Source organism: Vitis vinifera, chromosome 13 (assembly GCF_030704535.1).
Source record: "Vitis vinifera cultivar Pinot Noir 40024 chromosome 13, ASM3070453v1".
Lineage (NCBI taxonomy): Eukaryota > Viridiplantae > Streptophyta > Magnoliopsida > Vitales > Vitaceae > Vitis > Vitis vinifera.
In genome coordinates, this window is record NC_081817.1 from 1,791,023 (window position 1) to 1,806,111 (window position 15,089).

General features: G+C 35.3%; 4 protein-coding genes and 1 non-coding gene across 5 annotated transcripts; 4 read left to right on the forward strand and 1 right to left on the reverse strand.

The window, feature by feature from the left end:
• Positions 1 to 5,909: 5,909 nt before the first annotated feature.
• On the forward strand, positions 5,910 to 8,432 carry LOC100248430 (methylesterase 17). Its single transcript, XM_002281090.4, has 4 exons — positions 5,910 to 6,260; positions 6,359 to 6,499; positions 6,720 to 6,848; positions 7,935 to 8,432. The coding sequence occupies exons 1-4, from the start codon at positions 6,018 to 6,020 to the stop codon at positions 8,211 to 8,213; spliced, it is 792 nt and encodes a 263-aa protein (XP_002281126.1). The 5' UTR covers positions 5,910 to 6,017; the 3' UTR covers positions 8,214 to 8,432.
• LOC100255410 (probable inorganic phosphate transporter 1-3-like) lies at positions 8,063 to 11,019 on the reverse strand. The gene has a single exon (XM_002275490.4). The coding sequence runs from the start codon at positions 10,211 to 10,213 to the stop codon at positions 8,606 to 8,608; it is 1,608 nt and encodes a 535-aa protein (XP_002275526.1). The 5' UTR covers positions 10,214 to 11,019; the 3' UTR covers positions 8,063 to 8,605.
• Positions 8,433 to 8,506, forward strand: TRNAI-AAU (transfer RNA isoleucine (anticodon AAU)). Its single transcript has one exon. It is a non-coding gene; the product is annotated as a tRNA-Ile (tRNA).
• Positions 11,020 to 11,118: 99 nt separating the features above from the next.
• LOC104881082 (uncharacterized) lies at positions 11,119 to 12,329 on the forward strand. The gene is made up of 2 exons (XM_010659860.3): positions 11,119 to 11,797; positions 11,895 to 12,329. The coding sequence occupies exons 1-2, from the start codon at positions 11,572 to 11,574 to the stop codon at positions 12,023 to 12,025; spliced, it is 357 nt and encodes a 118-aa protein (XP_010658162.3). The 5' UTR covers positions 11,119 to 11,571; the 3' UTR covers positions 12,026 to 12,329.
• A 545-nt stretch (positions 12,330 to 12,874) lies between these two features.
• Positions 12,875 to 13,786, forward strand: LOC100245108 (large ribosomal subunit protein uL10c). The gene has a single exon (XM_002281131.5). It carries the CDS (start codon positions 12,923 to 12,925, stop codon positions 13,601 to 13,603), a length of 681 nt encoding a protein of 226 aa, XP_002281167.1. The 5' UTR covers positions 12,875 to 12,922; the 3' UTR covers positions 13,604 to 13,786.
• The last annotated feature ends 1,303 nt before the right edge of the window (positions 13,787 to 15,089 follow it).

The following is a 15,089-nucleotide window of genomic DNA, read 5'->3' on the forward strand; positions in this document are numbered from 1 at the left end:
TATTGTTTTAAGAAAAAAGAAATTTATATGTTTATGTCAAATTTTAAATAGTAAATAGGATAAAATTTGAACATAATAATAAAAAAAATATAAATAAAATTATGTATCTTTAAAAAAAATAAATTGAAAAAGTATATGATATAGTTGTAATTTGATATTTTGTTCTTTAAAATCTAAAAAAAGAAAAATGAATATTATTATTATGTAGGATATAAACATTATTAATATTATAAAAATATTAAATAGGGTTTGGGTTCTGCTAAGATTATTTAAACCTTAGTTCGAACCCAACCCAAATTGAGTTTAGGTTAAAAAAACTTAACCCAAACTCAACTCGAGTATTAAAAATATTTGTCTAAACTTAACCAAACATTGTATTGAGTTTGAATTGGGTGGGACTTGTACAAGTTGCCCTCTACTATTTTGTTTACAGTCATTTTTATCATATTAGGTGTTAATGATTTTTGTAACATTATCCCATTTTGGATGACTCACTTTCCAATAAGATTCATGTAGTCCTTTTCTACTACCAAACACATAGTTAAAACCTAACTCACAAGACTTGATTATAACCAAGACAACTAATTCCCATTAGGATAAGTATTTAGAACAAAAAACAAAATAACTTTTGTCTCCAAATAAAAAAGATATATGTCATCTATCTCCCAATGATCATCATCCACAACTTACTTTTAGGGCATGAAGTCTGGTGATTAATGCCATATTTGATAACGATTTTTCAAAACAAATTTTTAAAATTGTTTTATGTTGTTTTGTATAACTAACGTTTATTTGATAATCAACATTGTTTTTGACTTATTTTATATATTTTAAATATAATTTTTATATGCAGTACTTTACTTTTAATTATATTTCATATTTATATAATTATTTTTTAAAATAAGTAAAAACACTATGGGTATTTGGTTCCTATTTTTAAGAATTGTTTTCTGTTATTGAAAATATAAAACTTGTTTGGGGAAGGGGGTGTGTTTTTGTTTTTTTGTGTCTTATGTGTTATCAAAAACTATTTTTTTGAGAACAATAAAAAAATGTTTTTATTGTTTTTTCTCTGTTCAAATAATATATTGTTTTTATATTTTATCTTCATTTTTTTTGTGTTTTTTTAGTTGTTTTTTGTATTTTCACAAATGTGAGCTCCACCCAACCACCACACTCCCACCTGTAAACCCTTTCTTCTTCTTTAAATTATTGAAATTAATATATTTACATATGATGACAAAATCATCATTTGTTTAAGAAAATTATAATTAGTGTAAAAATTTCAAAATGAAATAATTTTTTTTTTAATTTCAATGAATTGTGCATATGAAAATTATTTATATATTTATAATATCAAGTTAATGGAATAAAATACTTTATTAATTAAAAAAAATTAAACATGTTTTTTGTTTTACTTGTTCTAAAAAACTTTTTTATTAACTCAACCAAACATGTTTTTTTTTTGTTTTTGATAACAAAAACTGTTTTTCATAATTCAATTCCCAAACATAATTTCTTTTTTTGAAAACACAAAATTTTTTTCTTAAAAACTATTATCAAAAACTGTTTTCCATAACAGTTTTAAAAAACAACAACCAAACAGACCCTATATTTCTTTTCTTTTTTAAATAATTATTTTTTGTCCTTTTTTTTTTTGTTTTAAATAACAAAAAAATATTAAAAAAAAAACAGTTACCAAACGAATTTGCTCCTTTTACATGGCTCGACAGCCTTTACCTTCTTCTAGGTTCCTCCAACAAAAGCTACTTCAATAATGATCCAAATCCAATCAATATTCTTTCTTGGCTCGTAGTGCATGGAGGCCTCCATCCAACTTTTAGTTCATTGTTGGCTTCCATCTTAGAAAAGCCCACCCCACATTCATTATTGATTTTCTATGTATATATGTTGATGAAAAGGCATGCTTAGAAGATCAAGATCTCTTAAGGGAAATTTCAAAATATTAAAGTCTTGTTGACTTTGAACACCATTTTAGCATTAAAATAATTAAATTAAATATTGTGGAATATAATCATGTTTATAGGCTTCATTCACAACTTAAACTTAGAGTGATGTGATTAATTTTAAAAATAATATAATAAATAAATTGAAATTAAAATTACTCTAATTTTAATTATTCATGCGTGTTTAATAACTTTCTATCCAAATTATATTAATCTATTTATATTCATTTATTTGAAAATTCAATTTTATTGAAATATTTATATTACCTAAAAAATAAGTCATTTAAATTTTTAGTTCAAATTCTTTAGAAAAAAATCGTTTGATAATTTTTTTTTTTACTAATTTTTCTATTAAAATCATTATAATTTACATGACTCTTGCTATAGTATCGATAAATCAATAATTGCTGAAGAGCGGAATAAAACAAATCTCAAAATCGATATATGCTCATATATTCATTGTTTTGTATTAAAACTTATTTCATTATTTTGTATTTTAATTTTATTTGTTTATACCATTTACTCATGTATCCACATCCAATGACCTGAAATTTGGAATTTGTAGCTGCAAACTAGATACACTAACAATTTTCAACTTATATCAATAATTTTCTTTATTCAAGTTTTTTTATTTATTTAAAACAAATATTTTATAAAAAAAATATTTTAAAATTTATGTTTATTAAAGCAACAATTTTTTTATAAATTTATATATTTTTTAAAATTAAAGTAATACATATGATAAAAATTAAATGATAAATACAATAATAAATTGATAAATTTTGGGATAAAATTTACTAAATTTAACCCAAACTTAGAAGAAGAAAAAAACTATAGCTATAATATAAGCCCACCAAAAAATAAAAAATAAAATCCTATTGACCCTTCAACTCAGAAACCTTACTTTCGTTTAAAACGGACATGTGGATGCAAGCTAAGAAGCTAAATTGGCACCTAGTGGGTGTCAGCTTCTGAATTAGAACAAACATTTTCCAAAACCCATGTCTACATCAATATATTAATCTAATATTTTTATTCTAATCTTATTTATTTTATTATTTCCAAATTTCAATTGTTTAATTTAGGTGTTGATTTGCTTTTGCATAATTTGCCGACAAGGGATGTGTTGAACTTTTCAATCCCTGCCTGGCTACCCTCATTGTCACCATTGAAATGACACAATTCTTCCTTCATTTGCTCTCTTACACCCTATTGTTTGGAAATCAAAAATTGTATCATTTGGAGCAAGAACTTGTCAAATATGATAGAAACTTTCAAAATTGATTATTACGTTTTTAACCACTAGGGTCTTTATTGGGATTTTCATCAAAATGAATGTAGAAATTCATAATATAAAGTTTGAATAAAGTTGATCGCATTGACTTAATTATCAAGAGCAAAAAATTGAAAATTATGATCAAAATTTTCAAATTCAAGAGGAAAATTCAACAGGCAAATTATGGAGAGATGACTCAAATCATAACATCGGGTTAAATTATATTCTGATACCATGTTGAACTACCAATTTTCCTAGAATATTAAACTTGTAAGATTTGGATTTAATGTACATATCATACTGTATAATAAAACAGATTTACAAATTTAGATGACAAAGTTTGAATAAATTCAATATTAATGTTTATGTACTACTCTTTTTATATATTTTTCTAAGGAAAATCTTAATAAATACTCATTAAATATACGAGAATAGTTTAAAGTTAATATTACTATTGAGACAAGGGTGAAAATAAACGAGTAATTTGATTTAAAAGGTCATTGAAAACCTAATTTTAGAAATCTAACTCTTCCTCATTTTTTAGTCTTGTTTTATAAAAAATGTCTTCATTTTTTATTGTAAACATAACTATTTGTTTTAAAACATACATACAAATTCTTGAAATAGTTAAAAAAAATTTATATAAAAAATGAGTTACTTTTCAAATAAAAATACGAGAGGGGTTAAATTCATACATATGAAGATTATTTCACCTATTTAAAAATATTTTTAAATTTAATTATATATGCGTTTATAATAAAGGCAAGATAGGTGAAAGGGCAAACTCGTCTCCATTCTATTTATCTTTATTTTCAAGGATAATTCGTACCCAAAAAAATTTATTGTCAATCGTCCACTATGTACAATATACAATCGTATAAGATGAAGGTATAGAGCATGAGCAACTAAGGTATTTATGGACTAATTTCCATAAGGAAACATAAGAAATTACAATGTATAATCTACTTGCACTAAAAGCTTGTTTGGTAACCATTGATGCACTCAATGCTAAATGGGATTCCATCTGCCTTCCATTGATTATCTTTTTCCTCTTGTAGTCAAATATCCATGATCTCATGAGATAATATGGACTTCGCACAAGGCATGCTCTAATGACATGCTTAGCTTCGTACCATTGGAATGATGACATGACTTAACTTGTTGTAGGACCCACATCCTATGTGTTGTTAGATGTCAATTGTTATATTTGATAAGATACTCATTCCAAATGTTTTTACTCGATTACATTGAATGGTTTTAAATAATAAGACGTTAGAGTCGAACCTCATCAAAATGAATTGAATATCCATTAAAATAGAACGAGAATATTCGTATACATATTAAAGACTTTGTAAAATGATTTGACTCAGTCCAATACTTGAACTTGTTGTAGGACTCACGTCTTATATGTTGTTGGATGTCAATTGTTATCTTTGACAAGATACTCATTTCAAATGCTTTTACTCGAAACAATGAGGTGTCAAGAGTCCAACTTCATCAAAATGAATTGAATATCCATTAAAATAGAATGAGAGTATTCGTATTCATATTAATAATTTTATAAAACAATTTGACTTGTTCTAATACTTGAATACAATTCTTGAAAAAAAAAAAAAATGAAGTGTTGGAAAGATTAAAAATGGGGTAGATGGATAAGAGGAAAGTGACCTGATTCAGACTTCCATGGCTGACCTGAAAATGGCTTATCTTTAACCAGATGCTGACGTCATTGAATTGAAGGCCGTCAATTTCCAAAACTAAAAGCAGTTAATCCCCGTCACCTCCTTTCTTTTTTACTTTTCACTGTTCAATAATTTTTGCTATATCCGTACATACCTTTTCGGAATTTTTCATTAAATTACAATTTCTCCAATCATTGTGGGATTTTCATTGTTTTAATCAAATAATTTTTTCATGTCCTACTATTTATAAAAACACAAAATTCTTTCAATAAGTTATTGATATGTTATTCTTTTTTTCTTATTTTTAATTTTAATTTCAAAAATAAAAAATACCAAACACGGCCTTAACGTATTTCGTAGAATATGCTACGAATGGGCAAAATGTCGGGTGCAAAATAGACACATCAACCATAATTAATATAAAAAATTATTACACCCAAGAAAATGTAAATAAAAGGAAAAACATGGATCCAGACATATTTTAATACAAATATATAATTATATTAATTTTGAAAAAAAAAATGACACTGCCGGCCCAATAAAAATAAGTAAATAAAGAAAATAAATGTTGGAAACCCGAAATTTAGAATAATAAATTATTTTAAATATTCAAAGAAAATAAATAAATAAATAATTTAATAAAACCAAAATTCCTCCTGCGTTTTTCGAGGGTCCATCTCCATTTACAAGGATATCTTTTTGTAATGAACGCACAATTATTCAAGTGGAAGGCTTACGTGGCTTGTGGTAGAGGGAACGCTCGGTGTGAGCGGTTCAACATTGTGACACCTGGACTCGTCAGACAAATATTGAAACCTGCCAAGTGTTATTATTATTAACTTTTTTCTAAAAATAAGGTTATTGGTTAAAAATCTAAAATATATTATTTTTAATAGAGATCAGGATAGTGTTGGGACGAATGATATTATGCCACGTGTGAGAGTCACAGCATCTACGATGGTGGTGGACATGGGATTGATACTCATGTATGATCATCATAAAAATGTGAGACTACTCCAACTATAAATGAAAGATAGAGCAGAAGCTTAGAGAAGAGCCAGAGCGGTGAGCGTGGAAGCTAAGGGAGAGGAGATGAGAGTTACCGACATGACCTCGAAGCAGGCGCCGCACTTCGTTCTCATCCACGGCATCGGCGGCGGAGCTTGGTGCTGGTACAAGCTCCGGTGCCTCATGGAGAATTCCGGCTACAAAGTCAGCTGCATCGAGCTCACCAGCGGCGGAATCGACCGCTCCGACGCTAGCTCCGTCCAATCCTTCGACGAATACAGCAAGCCTCTCACCGACTTCTTCTCGGAGCTGCCGGAGAATCAGAAGGTCGTCTCTACTCACTGCTCTCTATTCTCTCTCTCTCTCACTCAGCATCACGAGTTGTATGATTTGCTTGATTGAAGCTTTGGAGAGTGTTCTTTCAGGTGATTCTGGTAGGCCACAGTGCCGGAGGGCTAAGCGTGACTCAGGCGAGTCACCGGTTCGCGAAGAAGATCGAACTCGCCGTGTACGTCGCAGCCACGATGCTGAGATTGGGATTCATGACCGATGAGGATCGCATGGATGTAAATTTCTCCTAACTCGCTCTCGTTTCACTATTCTCAAATTTCGGTTCCGTCGTGGTAAAAACGACGCCGTTCTTGACAACTGTATTCACGAAATGGTGGTTGTTAAGCACTCTGTGTATATAAAATTATTAAAATAATCCTCTGTAATTTTTTAGCCACGTGTCATGCATGCAGCACCGGCTTTCTAGACTGATATATTTATTTTGTTGACGAACAGGGAGTTCCCGACTTATCGGATTTTGGTGATGTTTATGAAGTAGAATTTGGAGCCGATCAGAGTCCGATTAGTGCCGTTATTAAGAAAGAATTTCAGCGGAAAATCATATACAATATGAGCCCTCTGGAGGTGATTCTATAGCTACCATTCCTCTACACTTGTTTCATAGTTTTCAATATTGGATGATTTGAGTGGTTTGAAAATGAAAATTTTGTTGAATTCTCTATCACAGCATCATATTTGCCTGTAAGTTTATGAAGAATGAAGGTTGATTAATTCTAAGTTTCTAACCTATACGGCGTGAAAGAGATTTGCTTGATCTCAAAACTTGAAATCTATATTTGAAAAGGAAGTTGAACCCATCTCTTCTAGGGACTGTACATTTGGACCCTTTACAGAACAAACATGGCCCCGCAATGCAGGGCACATGGAACTGCTACAGGATAGTGTCTCTATTAAAATGGCAGTATAGCATCTTCTCAATGCTTCTACAGTCATTTGTCAGCATGTCATGCTTTAATGTACCATATACCCCCACTTGTCCCTTCATTTTAAGGACCATTGATTGTGGCTCCGTCTTTTCTTTTTATCAGCCTTTTAATTGTACCATCCCCACCCAACTTTTGCCATCACAAATACAAACCACCCCAAATATATTTCTCTCAGTGCTTTATTCTTTCTTTTGGATGGAAGCTTTCATCGGTAAATGCCATGTTACAGAGTCTGCAAAAAAACAGTGAGGGCATCTGAGAAACATTCAGAAAAACAGAAACATTTCACAGAATACTTCCATCTTTCATATGGAATTGGCTATCTTCTTTAGCTCTTTGCTTCGGTCAACGGAGAAAAAAATATTTAAATTGATCAGAGTCTGCAAAAAAAGTCAGGGCGGCCCTGAGAATCATTCATGGAATGCATCATTTTTTTTCATGCGGAATTTGGCTATCTCTTTTGGCTGTTTGATTTGGTCAACCGAGAAAAGTAAACAAGTGAATTGATCAGTCTGCCAAAAAATAGTTAGGGCCTCTGAGAATCATTCAGAAAAAACCCATCATTTTTCATCCAGTAGTTCTGAAGAACATTTCAGAGAATGCACCATTTTTCCATATGGAATTTGCCCAGGTCCTTCAGCTCTTTGATTTGCTCAAGGGAGAAAAACATGTAAATCGGTCAACTCTCTCCAAGTATGAACTGTGGTATTGGTTTTTTCCTCAGGATTCCACTTTGGCGGCAATGCTTCTGCGACCGGGTCCATTACCTGCAATACGCAGCGCCCAATTTTCAGAAACTAGTGATATAGACAAGGTGCCCCGGGTCTACATCAAGACGATGCATGACAACGTGGTGAAACCGGCGCAACAAGAGGCGATGATAAAGAGGTGGCCGCCTTCTGATGTGTACGTTTTGGAGAGCGACCATAGCCCCTTTTTCTCCACCCCATTTCTGCTATTTGGCCTTCTTGTTAAGGCTGCAGCTTCTGTGGGATGCCACTAGGCCTACTCATATCCAATTCAATTCTCCTAGAGAACATAATTTTATTTTTTTTGGTTTCTATTGGTGTATGCATAAAGGCATTTGCTTCTTTATGTAGTGAAATTGTTGAAGGATGGGAGATGACAAGGACAATTGAAATGCAATAGTTTGGAGTGCAATTGAAGTATGAAATGTACTTCTTATAATTATCTATTGAAATAAAATTTTTAATTAACAAATGGCCTATTAGCTCAGTTGGTTAGAGCGTCGTGCTAATAACGCGAAGGTCGCAGGTTCGAGACCTGCATGGGCCATGATATATTTTATTTTTCTACAAATTTACAGTACAGTGGAGGTTATGACAATTGTTTTATTACTTGCAGTCCAAGAGCTTAGCAACCAGTATTTAAGGACTAAACTTTTTCATCTGTTTTGACTCCTCCTTCACCATCACCTCCATTCTGGTCCTCCCCAGAGAGTTGTTCTAGTGACTTGCCTTTTGTTTCTGGAATCAAGAAAGACAAGAAGAACCCAATCAAATTCACCATAGACAAAGCCACAATTGCCCTCTTGATATCACCCACATTCTGAGTATAACTCTGCACCAGAAATGCCCCTATAATGGCCCCTGCTTTCCCTGCTGCAGCTGAGATACCATGGCACGTCGACCTGAACCTGGCCGGGAAAAGCTCTGCTGGCACAATGAAGGTTGTGCTGTTTGGTCCAAAGTTGGCAAAGAACAAGGTGAGCCCATATAAAACTGCAAACAAGTATGGTTTACCCTCACAGAATTCATTGGTTGACTCCTTGGGGCACTTTTTCTTATCTCCTCTGAGATCATCATAGAGAAATCCAATCACCGCCATGAAAATGGACATCAGGAGGAACCCACCTAGCTGGATTATGAATCTTCCAATCCTATCTATGAGGAAAACAGTGAACCAGTACCCAGGTACAGTTGCAAAGAGGGCAACCAGGAACATTGCCTTGGAGATTTTGTACACCTCCTCTATTGCATTCATTGTCGAGGCCTTTGGTACTAGTCCTATTGCAGGGTAGATGTCTTTCTGTGTGAGTTGAAGGCTGTAGAAGGCGATATCCAACAAGAACCAGGTGCTGGTAGTCCCTAGAAGCTGAAGACCATGCCTCTTAACAAACTCCCTGGACAACAACCCGTATGAAGGGCTGGGAGTTACTGGAATTTTCGGTTTTGATTCTTCTACAACTATGTCCTGTTCAAGTACTTTTGCCATATCTACAGCTGCCTTCTCATGGTTTCCCTTAACCAAGGCTGTGAACCTGGCGGTTTCCGGCATTTTCATCCGCCAGTAGTAGGTCAGCATAGCAGGGACAGCACCAAACATGAGGACAATCCGCCAAACAAAGTCCCCTTGTGGCTGAGTAGACAAGACATGGTTCTGGGAAAACACTTCAGCTTTGTAAGCAACCAAGAAGGCCTTGGAAACAATCATGGACACAGCCCCTGCAACCAAAATGCCTATCCCCTGCATTGCAAACACTGCAGCAATAAAAGCGCCTCGGGTTTTTTGATTAGCATACTCAGACATGATGACGGCAGAGAGGGGGTAGTCCCCTCCAATGCCAAACCCCAGCCAGAACCGGAAGAAGCAGAGTGAAGCGATGACGCTATGAGCTGTGGAGCCAAAGGAAAGGCCTGATGCCACAGCACATCCCACCATGGTGACAAGAGTGATCCCATAGACATGCTTCCTCCCAAGCTTGTCACCTAGCCAGCCAAAGAAGAGTTGCCCAGCCAGTGTTCCACATAAGGCCACACCAGTAATGGCATTACTCACATTAGTAGGCAATTTCCCTGGCTCATTCTTGATGGGATCATAGTAATACAGGCGGCCTATTAGCTTTGTGACAGCAGTGATGCAAAAGAGATCATAAGCATCAGTGAAGAACCCCATCCCTGCTATGACAATGGCCTTGAAATGGTAGAGTTGAGTCTTGGCATTATCAAGAGCAGAGAAGATGGCTTGACTTCCATCCGCCATGGCCAGAGCAGCAGGTTACCAGAGCTGAAGAACATGGATCAATGATGAAAAGGCCTCAATATATAATATGAGAAACTTTGACAGCTGCTCAGGGGAGGTAAGGAGGTTTCTTAGTTTGGAAACTTTGACAGCTCTTCTTGTTGCTGCACAAGAAATTCCCATTGAAATTATCGATTTTTTGGAAAACCGGTACAACCAATAAATCCATTTTATGCTAATTCTTCTTCTTTAATCTTTTAATGCTTGGTTTTTGGATTATCAGTTAGGTTGAACACTCTTCTTGTCTATTGTCTGTTGTGTTGTATATATCCAAGGTCTTCCCAGAATATTCTTTGAGCATATACAAGGGATGATTGATTCTATAGGCTATATCATTCTTCACCCTTTTGATCTTTTCTATTTAAACTTCTCCCTAGACAGTTAAGGCTTGTGTACACCAGAAAATTGTTCTGTAAACATATTGTTGATCACTACTAGAAAGGCTCTGAGATGGAGAAATCATGGAGCTTTAGAGGAGTTGTTTGGCTGCTTTGTGGCTTTTTCATGCTTTCTCTTCTTGTCTGCAGCACCAATGCAGGTCTTTCTACCTCTCCCTCAAGACCCACCCACCCATTTGATTGAGGAATAAGCTGGAGCTAATCTAAAGAATTTTTGTTTTGCAGATGCAGAATATGACAAGAAGTATCATCCCACCAAAAACGTGAATTTAACGCCATTTATGCAGTATTTGAGCGTCTATCAGTGCATGCTAAATGTAATCCAGCCTGCTTCTTTATCATGTGCAGCTAATTTATTCATGAACATCCCATTAGAAGATTGTGATATTTTAGGAGGGGAAAATTTTTTGTGATCATATATGTATGAGTTCCTCTTAATTATATAAACCTATTTTAAAGTTGTTAGCACCCTTTAGAGTCAAAACGGACAATATTTATATGATTAAGAATAGGTCATTACAAATAGTATTAGAATTGATCATTGATCCGGCGGGGCAAGATCAACTCGAGTTGATCCTCACCCTTTGTTGGCCTCCCTTAGTCTGTTGGACCCTGTGAGGGGGTGTGTTTGTTTGGCTCTACAATGCCATGGATATAATGAAAAATGTCTTTTCTACATGATGGGTTATTGTGATATCCAAAATTGGATAAGGGAAAAAGTTCTTCACACTATATTTGTTGCATATGCATGAGTAGTGATTGTGATATCTCAAACCCGACTTGGATAAGGAAAAAAGTTCACTAAACCCAAATCCGAAAAAGTCCGCCATTTATGTATAAACTTTTTAGGTTAAAACATATTATATCTACATAGTTGAGAGACTTGCTCCTTACAAAAATACCATTCTTACCGTGGACACTATGTGTCAGGTATCAGAGAATTGCGACAAGAAGTATAATTTGACAGAAAAAGGGTGGCCAAATGTGACCAACTCCGATGTTGATACTTTCTGCAAAGGAGGATGTGCCGAACACACCAAGGCAGTACTGGAGTGCATTTTTCTGGTGAAGCAGGATTACGAGTTTGCAGATGAGAATACCGTGCCGAAGATCAATCACACTATTACAAAAGGATGCAATGATGGTGGTACCTACCATGACTCTTCCTCCATTCATTGGATATCAAAATTGTTGAAAAAATATGAATCTAAGTAAACAAATGAAATAACCTATGATTTTTGCAGGTTTTCCTGAAAATGCTACCTTCCCACTTCCAGATAATCCAAACAGTGCCATGAGGGCGTCCGGCCGGGCCGGATTCGGCATCATCTTTTCGGTTGTTTCAGCAGTGTTGATGGCATACTCCCATGTCTGAAGGAGTATATACTCTAGTTTTGTGTCCGCAGAAGGGTGTGTGTGAGGATGAAGGAGTGTTGTGTGTTTTAGTATGGAGGTGATTTGTAAAATAAGGAAATAAGGGTTGTGTTTGTTTATGTTTCAACAAGAAATCTGTATGTAATCAGAATAAGGAAAGGAGGGTCTATAAAATATTTATAACAAGAAAAATAAAAGTAATGTATTGGATGCATTGACTGCAGCCAATTACTCATGTTTGTAAGATGGAATAGGGAATGAGATATTTTTAAGCCATCTTTAATCCCAAGGTTTAAGAACTCATGGTCTTTAGAGCTATTTTTAAGTTATCTTTAATCTCGAGGTTTAAGAACTCATGGTCTTTAGCAGCTATCGTGTCATTTCTTAAAGTTATACATTCTGCAATAATAATAGATGTATTATCCATATGTTACCTTGCAACTATTTTTATAATTTTATTAGAGTTACTAATAACCCATCTTGAAGCACTTTATTTTTTTATCCATGGACTATCAAAATTTCATTTGAATCTTTCATCAATTGATGGGAAAAAGGTTGAGATGGATCCTCCTAAACACTATCGTTTTTTGTAACTTTTTTTTATGAAGTAGAATATCTAAAAATTCAATTGAAGACCGAGTCATAATAATCTTCAAAACCAAAATTTATAACATTTCTAAGAAACTTTGACCGCCAAATTTGATTGATAACAATTCTCGGTTAACATACATATTTTTTTTTCCCCAAAATACCTTTCTAAGGGCTTATGGCAAAAGGCCCAAAGATTGATCCCAAAATATCGTTCCAAGGCCCGACCCATGAGCCCAAAGGTTTTGAGATAAGGTATGAATACTGAGGACGCAGAGCTCCCCAATCTCTCCCTCCACCCCATCCAACCATGGAAGCCACCCTCTTCTCCTTCCCCTCCACCAAGCCCCCTCCCCCCAAAACCTTAACGCTAACCCAATCTAAAACCCTGACCTTAACTTATCCTAAATCGCTAAACCCCTACAGAAGAACCTCCTATTCCACCACAATCCGCTCCGCCATCAGCCGCACCAAGAAGGAAGAAACAGTCCAAACCGTGAAAGAACAGCTCGAGAACTGCCACCTCCTTGCCGCCATCAAGTACAACGGCTTCACCGTCCAGCAGTTCCAGGAGCTCCGGCGGTCTCTGCCGGAGAAATCCAAGCTCATCGTTGCCAAGAACACCCTCGTCTACAAAGCCATCGAAGGCACCTCTTGGGCGGCTCTGGAGCCGTGTATGAAAGGCATGAACGTCTTCCTCTTCGTCCACAGCGAGGAAATTCCGGCTGCCATCAAGCCCTACCGGGACTTCCAGAAGGAGAAGAAGCTCGAGGGCAATGACTTCACCGGCGCCGTCTTCGAGGGCAAGTTTTACGGGCCGGACGATTTCAAGGCGCTTGAGAGTATGCCGACGAGGGCGGAGATATATGCGAAGTTGTTGGGGGCTTTGCAGAGTCCGGCGTCGGCATTGGTGGGGACGTTGCAAGCGCCGGCGAGGGACTTGGTGATGGTGTTGAAGGCGTATGTGAAGAAACTGGAGGAGGAAGGTTGAGATTGTAAGTACATTTTGAAACTAAACCCCCTTTTTGTTTTCGGGTTTGTTGTTAGCGAAATTGTAGAAATTCATGTTGTTTGTTTATTGACATTGATTTGGAATTCATGGAATCAAGCTGTGAAATCATGTACAATTGAAATTTTTTACTACTGATTTTGAATTACATTGCTAGTTTCTTTATGGAGGAGGGTGATTATGGTTGCCATTTTACATTTAGATGAAAGGAAGAACAATGCTGTGAGGTTTAGTAGTCAGTATTGATGAATATAATCCTTTTTGGGTCACCGAATTTGAAGATGAAGAAGAATAACTGTTCAGTGAATGATCTTAGTTTTTTGTGGAGGACTTCATTTTCTTGTGGTTACATTACCTGAATTTCTAGATTGCAGAGACATATAACTTAATTTGATTTTCTTGAATTCATCTTGTCCCTCAATGTGTGAGCTTTTCTTCCAATGTCTTTTGAGTTATTGAAAGTGTAGAGGAATATACTGTAGTGAATGTATGATGATGTCTTCATGGGGTCATATGGTTTCTCGGGTCTTGAAGTGAATGATAGAATGCAGGCTTGTATTTGGAGAAAGATGTTTTGTGGGGTGTCATTGAGGAGCATACTCTTGTCGATCTTGGTGAAAAGATGTGTAACTGGGACTAACGGTTACTGGATTGGAGTTGAGTTTAATTCTTGCCTCCTCGGGTTGGAAATAAACATTTGAGAAACCAAATAAACATTTGAGACTTGCAGTGTTTGTGGATGATACCAACATTTGGGAACTTGTCTCAATATGTCAAAAACAGCTTGATAGGGTATTTGATACCTTCTTCACATTTTCAGACAACAATATGCAAATAAATGGCAGGTTTGTCTTTAAGTAGTTGCCATGTTGAGTGAAGTTAATCCATAATCTTGATAGCTTAGGGCATGCTTCATTTTGAGAAATGACCTGAGTAGTCAGTTGACATTGCTTGTTGCTCATTGGTGATGTTGCAAATGTCAATGGTTGGGTCTCCTTTGGTTCTCTCTACTCGGATACTTCCTGTTAGGTATTGCGTGTCTTTTCTATTTTAGGGGAGAGGAAGCTACAGAGAACATCAGGAAAATATTCAAGTGTATTGTGAAACTTTAGGAAACACCCCACAAAAAACACAAACATGTTTTAGTCATGAACTCAAAACATTGCCTAAATGTCTATATGGATATTATCGGGTTTTGTAGCCTAGTTGCAACATTGAGGTGCTATAGACACCAGGAGAAAAATGCATCTCCACATATAGCTCTGTTCCTATGTTTAGCACGCTTCATTGTTCAACCCCTTCTTTTTTCTCGTCTTCCGCTTTGTGAAGCTATAATATGTTGATCCTGATGGGAGTCTTATGTATGAGATGAGTGCAAATAATTAAACATGGAAAACTAATTGAAGTCTTGATGGTATAGTCATGTTTCTGAAGCAAATGAAAGTAGGCACATCGGTAAGTGTCTGGA